Raw genomic sequence first — 6,979 nt, 5'->3', positions numbered from 1 at the left:
GAAATTATATCAAAACTCAAACAGTGATGGTGAGCTAAACCATTTTTTGTCTTCCCCGCAGTTCATGCCACTGTTGGGTTATCCCGAGCTTTGACATGTGCTGGCAGCAAAGCTGAAGCAGCTCAGTCCTTTTTGTTTTGCCAATGCTCTGCAGGAGAGGTGAGAAGTGCTGCCGGAGGGAGATTTATGCCACATAATGGTACTGGTTGGGAGTGTCCTTGTCTCTCTCCATGTAGTCTCTGTCAATGAGGGATTCAATTCTCTTCTTCAAGTCTCCAGGCTGCAGAATTTGGAATACAAAAACAAATGTTGTTAAAACAACCATTTCCTAATAAAAATGCAAGACAATTAAAGCATGTAAAGATTTTTCTTTTTTCATACAGGACAGCTCATCCATTTACTCTATAATGATATGTAAAAATACTGGTATTCACCATTTTATGAATCAGAATTCAGTCAGTGCCTTATCTTTTGTAATGCCTTGACTAAAGCTGTTTAACAATCGAGAATAAATGCTTGAATTTTTTATTAATTTTATTTTATCTGTCAAATGAACTCATGAGTTGCGTTCCGCATTTTTGGTTTTTATATTAACACATTTTTCCTGGGAATTTTTCCAGAGTTTATTGTACACACTGATCCAAGTATACACACTTTACATGTGGAATATGAAGCGTAGCAGTTCTGGTTTCTTTTTTTGTGAACAATTTTTTTTTTATTTGTGTGGAAACATAAAAAAGAAAAAGCAGTTCTGGTTTCTGATTAAGTTTATTGTCCCTGGCAAATATTGCCATGTATAACGAAGCAGAATCAGTGCAAGTTGAAGCCACGTTTTCCCAAGTTTGAGAACATTTGGGCAAGTAGCACATCAGCACAAAACAAGGCAAGTTTATTCACCTTGAAATCCTAAATAGAAAGACAGCTGACATAACTGGACGGTCCAAGGCATAGGGAAACACGTCAAAAACTACACTGAACACAATATTTCCATCAATGCGTTCCATAAGTTTACCAAATAAAGCATCATAATTTGCTGTCAGATATTTACGATTAAGATTGTCGGCGTAAAAGTCGCAGAAATGGATTGCTTGGCTCTCAACATTATGCTTTTATGTGTGAAAAAAGCTGTGTTGAGATCAAAGCATAAACGACTCAGTGCTGTCAATCCAATTTTCCAATTTCACAGTAAGATGTGAATTAAAAACACTACAATCCATAATTTACAGAACAAATTAAATATGCTTGTCATTTCCTGTACGCTGTTATCACTCACAAAACATTACAGATAATAAGGAAGGAGTAATTACAGTAAATTGTCTCTATTTATTGAAAGACTGTACACATTACTGATGTTTCACATGAAACAAACAGTCTCAAGCATGATCATTCTGTGACTTCCACCACTAACTTTCTTGAAGAAAATACAGGTGGTTATCACTGAGAAATGTTCACTCTCCAAAACAATGTAACACTAACTTTACACACACACACACATCTTTGGGGTGAGACAGTGTTGTAAGTGACTCTGCAGCTGATCCATAGTTCACACACCCTAGTCTCCTATCTTGTAAAGCACTTTGTGATGGTGGTCCACTATGAAAGGTGCTATATGAAAATAAAGATTATTATTATTATTATATTATTATTATTATTATAATAATACTGTGTTTACCTTTCTTCAACACAGCTGAAGGGCTTTTGTCTAAAACATACTGAAATAAATTAAACATTTTATGAGTACAAGTGTTGATGCAGCATAAATGTAGCTGTGTAGCCTTAGGGGTGCAATATAACTGCATTAAACAGCACTAAGCTGTACAGACCTTGACTGGGAATTTGAGTTGATTGTAGAGCTCAGACACAAGAAGGTTGTGGCTCAGAGTTTTCCTCATCTTCATGATGCGGACAATGGCAGCGTCTATCTGGTACTGTCTGTCTTGAAACACCCTCTCCGTTGTGCTCACTTGCTCCTCAATCTAACAGACAAGAGGGAAGGGACAGAGAATAAATGACATGCTATCTACGGTTTAAAAAAATAAGCAATGCGGTAAGGTTATTTACAATATTGAACAGCATGCAGCTTTCCATTAGTAATTAGTGTCATTAATCCTAAACAGGCACTTTGCCGATCAATTACTGTTACTGTGAAAGTGTAGCGTGCCTGTGATCCGGACAGCATGCAAATGTATTCTGCAGCTTCTTTTAACCCAAAGCCCAAAGTCTCTTTGTCTAATGCATGCAGATGCCTTCATTTTCTTAAACATATGTGTTGAATATGTAATATTATGCCAAGGTACAAATACTGACAAAAACATTAAACAAATACCGTTTCTTTCATTTGTATCTGGTTTATCTTTATCCTGAATAACTTGTGCCTGAAGTCAGCATGAAATAAGAATTTATCCCCATCTTCCACATCTTTTCCTTTGGGGTTTTTAATGAGAACTCGAGCTTTTCCACAGGCAAGAGATTGTAGAGTTCTTCTCAGCTCACCATCCTCTGAGAGAAAAACAAAATGGCCAGGCAATTGGACTTTTAGGATAACAAGTAACATTCCATGTATGATGCCTTTCTTACAGGAATGATCCCAATTATGTGCCAAATTTGGCATTTGAATAATTTAAAAATCAAGTCAATTTGAACCCAACTTTCAAACCAAATTATTGTACAGTACAAGCAACATTAAAAAGAAGGGTAGAATCCAAACTTGCAAGTAAATTCACTTGGCAACGTGACCGAGGAGAAGCTATAAATAAATGTAATTTAATATGACTGGCGGTGTTCTTTTGTCTATTTTTGTTTGCCAGTGACGTGCAGCATTGCATAGCTGTACTGCAGAAGGCCTGCGTGGGTGTCAGCTGGCCATGGCTGTAACTGTAGCGGATAGTTTGAAGCAATTTTCACCAAGGGGAACTGTCAACCCACAACTTCGAAACATGCTTAATTTTAGGTACTGTAGTTCTGGAAAATTCCTTAAAACATCCCCTACGACAAGCTGTTTTAAGAAAGTTGCCAGCTGTTTCAAGCTGACATGTTGCTATGATTAAAAATGTCTCTTTGTACATTTGTTACTTTCTCTTACATAAACATTCACGTAAAACTGCCATTTAGCAATGTTAAAAATGATTCTGGTGTTTACTGTATTTATGGTATAATGGAACTCTGTTTATCCGTGTGCTTGGGGAAACACAGGTCCACGGATGTGTCATTGCGTGTGACTAGAACGCATGACAAAATACAGAAACTAGTAATGTAAACCAAAGCAGCGTTTACTGGAGATGTGTGCAGTACAATATATTACAAAGACAGAAGAAAGTTTTAAAATTTGTTAAAAATACTCAGCATCCTTCCACTGCTCATACCAAGAAATAAATCCTCCCATCTGTAGCGCTGCTGTTTTCGCGTTGACTTGACAGGTTTGAGACTGACGCATGCTTTGTTGTGTGTTTGCGTGTGTTTGCAACGCGGGCGGTAAGTCTACAATGGCAATAATGTACCGTATTTCAGAGATAAAACTCATCAGGGAGCTGCGCATAATTGAATGGGGGGGGGGGGGGGGGGGTTCTACTGTATTTATTGACTGCATATTAACAATTCCAAATACAACACAATATAATATAATTGAGTCCATACTGCTTAGATCCTTAAATAGACATCACTGTGTTAGTATTTGTACTGGGATTCTTCAGAGCAGTAATGTCTGTTAAACATGTTTTATTTCTTTAGGAAAAAAGGGGGCAAGATTCCCACACATTCCCATGATGTGAATCTCTTTTCTCCATACCTATTCCAGTAGCTGTTTTAATCTCATCAAAGGTGAACTCCTCTCCTTCGTTGAACATGAGAAGGACAAGGGTCTGGAAGAGGGACACCTGAAGCTCCTTCTTACCCTGCAAATACAATCCCCAAATCCAAGAATCAGTGACTCTGACCAACAGAATTACAAGTTACAACATAATGAATATACTGCTGCCTCAATTTGAAGAATTAATTTAACAGTTACATTTGTGATCAACATGGTATAACACTGGTATTGAAATATCAGATATCTTATCAAATGCTTTCTTCTTCTTCACTTTAATTTCTAATTCAGGCATAACATTGTGGGGACTTTTTAAACCTCATAGGTTTAAAACAGCCGTGTGGACTCAATAGAGCTCTCAGAAACATATCAAACATCTGAATGCATCTCGTACACCAGAGTGTTACCATTAATCTGTCCCCTTGCAACACCCCCACCCTTACTGGAGTTCCACATCATAGTATTTCATTCGAATGTATTGGTTTCATCCAATAGGGGTACAGTGTTGGTTACACATTTGGTGTATCAGATGTAATTAGAGCTTAGTCATCATTCTGACCAGAAAGGTGCGTTAAGTTTTAAAAAGGTCTCAAGGCTGTGACGGCTGAAACTGAAAATTATACAAATTGAATCTAAACAACAAGAATATATTTGTTGAGATAATTATTTCACAAGCCAATTGCTCTTTAAGTTAATGACCAGAACGCACCACAGGAAAGATCATTAGCTGATTGCATCAGACACACAGGAGAATCAAGTAGTGAGCCTCCAACCAATTTCTGTTATATTTACTCTCACACCCGTGCAGACCCTCACAGTGCACCTCCAGTTCCTAATGGAATCATTTGTTTTTTGTGAAAGATTAAGCCATTTAATATGCTGCATCTATAAATATTTCCGTGATCGTCAAGCTACACTACTTTTGCTGCTGACAGAGTTCTAGGAAGACAATGCACTGTATTCTCGGTTTTCACTTCACATTGTCTTCCTAAGCCGCATCCATAACATAACAAATCAAAGTTTCATCAAATTCAGGTAAAGGAAACATTGTCCAATTGTACATTAGTCTGCTAGAGGTGAAATCAGCACCCGCTTTCCTAATCAAACATCACCAGGGTAATAAATTGACAACAGTACATGCAGTGGGAACACTTTGTTATTCAAAAGCTGAAAGCATACATGTGAATATTATTACACCAGCACATAGCACTACTGTACATTCATTGAGAAAACTTTAATTATTACAAATTAAATAGTACTCTTCATGAAAGCAATCGAACTGGGTTATAATGAGCTAGAAATGGTTATCTAAAGCACGTGGAATATTATAAGAAAAACAAGATTGCCGTTTTAGAAGGCGTTTTAGAAGGCGAGACGCACAGTGAAAAGAAACATACATATACACCTACCTCCTTAAACTCTGACTTGAGAACAGCATGTCCAAGTGTGGGCTGCCACTGCAGCTTTCTGCCACTGTGCTTGCCAAGGTAAAACATCTTGAATACTTCTTGAAGTTTCACCATCTGTTAGTGTAAAAACTGTGTCAGCTAATTGGCACATGAATGAACAGCTGATGCATGTATCGTCTCCTAACGGTATTCTGCTACACTACAGTATACTTTATACAACTACTGAATTGATATCTTCAAAATGGGCTTTTAAGGGAACCGCCTTCATATAAAACTGTACAAGACACTGCAACCTTACGCTTAGTAAACCGACGGCAATATGTGTGTTCCATGCAAGGGTTATCCAAAATGCATCTTCACACGGTGATTATGTGAATGCAAATTAAAAACATGCATTTCAAATTCCTTAATTTGAAGATTTCACGCAGGATGATCTTTTGAGCAAGTAGCCTTGTTTCCAACCATTCTCCTGTCATTTCCACACACGTCAAAGAAGAAGTGGAACAAGTAGCTGTTTCGTGGGTGGTTTCAGAGCTCCCATACCTCAGGAGGAAGGTGCACCTCCATGGGTATATACGTAGGCCAGTACCCCATCGTGAGGATATTAACTGTGAGTTCTATGTTGCCCGGGTCACTTTGATTCTGCATGAACTGAAAAATAAAGAATTTCAATTAAAAAAAAAAAAAAAAACACATTTAAAACTTTAAAACATAATAGGTCAGGCCGGTGCCATAGACAGTATACATGTTTTCACAAAAGATCCCCTTAGTTTTAATAAAATTATTCAGCCTTCCATTATCTTCAAGCAGTAAATGCTTCAGTCTGCATCTAATTTGGGTCTCACTCTTTTTAGAACATGAACCTAAATTTCAATACTGGAGCAAAATTTGCATCGGGGGGAAAAAAGCTTAGTAAATCTGGTGCAGGATTTCAATATTTAGCATAGTGAAATGTTTATAACAGTGGGGTACAATCTCTGTTTTTGTGAATAGTATTTCAGAACAGGGTATCCTTTTATTAGTAGTAAAAAAAAAAATTAAAAAAAGCTGAAGCAATTATTTTGATCACATTTTCAGAAAAAAAAACCTACCAATAAAAGTGTACCACATTTCCAATATTTACCTGTGTTTACTAGATTGAACTCACATTACCCACTAGTATGAAGTACATACTCTGTACTTGAATGCAAGTACATTTTAATGGAATATTGAATTGTATATAAAACAAGCATTCATGCATTAATATTTATTAATAATAATATGTCTTTATGGGTACTGTCTTCCCATTGACCCATCGTGTATTAAAATAATTCAGCCTTCCTTTATCTTCCAGCAGTGAAGGAGTTAGTTATATACAAGCCCAAGGTTTTAGAACATAAAGGCATTTCCCAAGAACCTTTGTAAGAAAATAAAAATTAACTTCTGTAACTAAACGATCTAAAGAACTAAGATTACACTGTCCTTGTTCTCAATAGCCCTTATTATTTGTATTACACTACAACAAGTCCTACAACAAAAAGGCATGCAACAGAAAACAATGCCGTTAAATAATAAATACCTGTTTGAATTGAATCATGACATCTTTCGATAGCTCCATGTCTTTAAACATCCCCTCTAGTTTGCTGGTAAATGCTGCTCCGCATTCTAAAGAACAAAGAAGCATCATCAGAGAACCTCTCACGATTCCGTTTCTGGCACAAACTAGTGTTCCTATGACAAAAACCAAATGCAACCTACACTGTTTACACAAACTCACTTTGTGAATGAA

At 36.9% G+C, this 6,979-nt stretch overlaps 1 protein-coding gene across 1 annotated transcript in view; it reads right to left on the bottom strand.

Annotated features, from left to right (window-relative positions):
* LOC121320873 (cullin-4A-like) overlaps window positions 1–6,979 on the bottom strand; it is a 19,886-nt gene continuing 12,907 nt past the window's right edge. The window contains exons 14-20 of the mRNA XM_041259618.1: window positions 6,770–6,855; window positions 5,755–5,862; window positions 5,212–5,325; window positions 3,785–3,890; window positions 2,327–2,499; window positions 1,824–1,976; window positions 1–280 (exon numbers count right to left, since the gene is read on the bottom strand). Coding sequence (XP_041115552.1) covers window positions 185–280; window positions 1,824–1,976; window positions 2,327–2,499; window positions 3,785–3,890; window positions 5,212–5,325; window positions 5,755–5,862; window positions 6,770–6,855 — 836 coding nt within the window. The 3' untranslated portion in view covers window positions 1–184. The remainder of the gene's footprint in view (window positions 281–1,823; window positions 1,977–2,326; window positions 2,500–3,784; window positions 3,891–5,211; window positions 5,326–5,754; window positions 5,863–6,769; window positions 6,856–6,979) is intronic.

Source organism: Polyodon spathula, chromosome 9 (assembly GCF_017654505.1).
Source record: "Polyodon spathula isolate WHYD16114869_AA chromosome 9, ASM1765450v1, whole genome shotgun sequence".
NCBI classification, from domain to species: domain Eukaryota; kingdom Metazoa; phylum Chordata; class Actinopteri; order Acipenseriformes; family Polyodontidae; genus Polyodon; species Polyodon spathula.
This window is presented reverse-complemented; position numbering and strand designations above follow the sequence as displayed.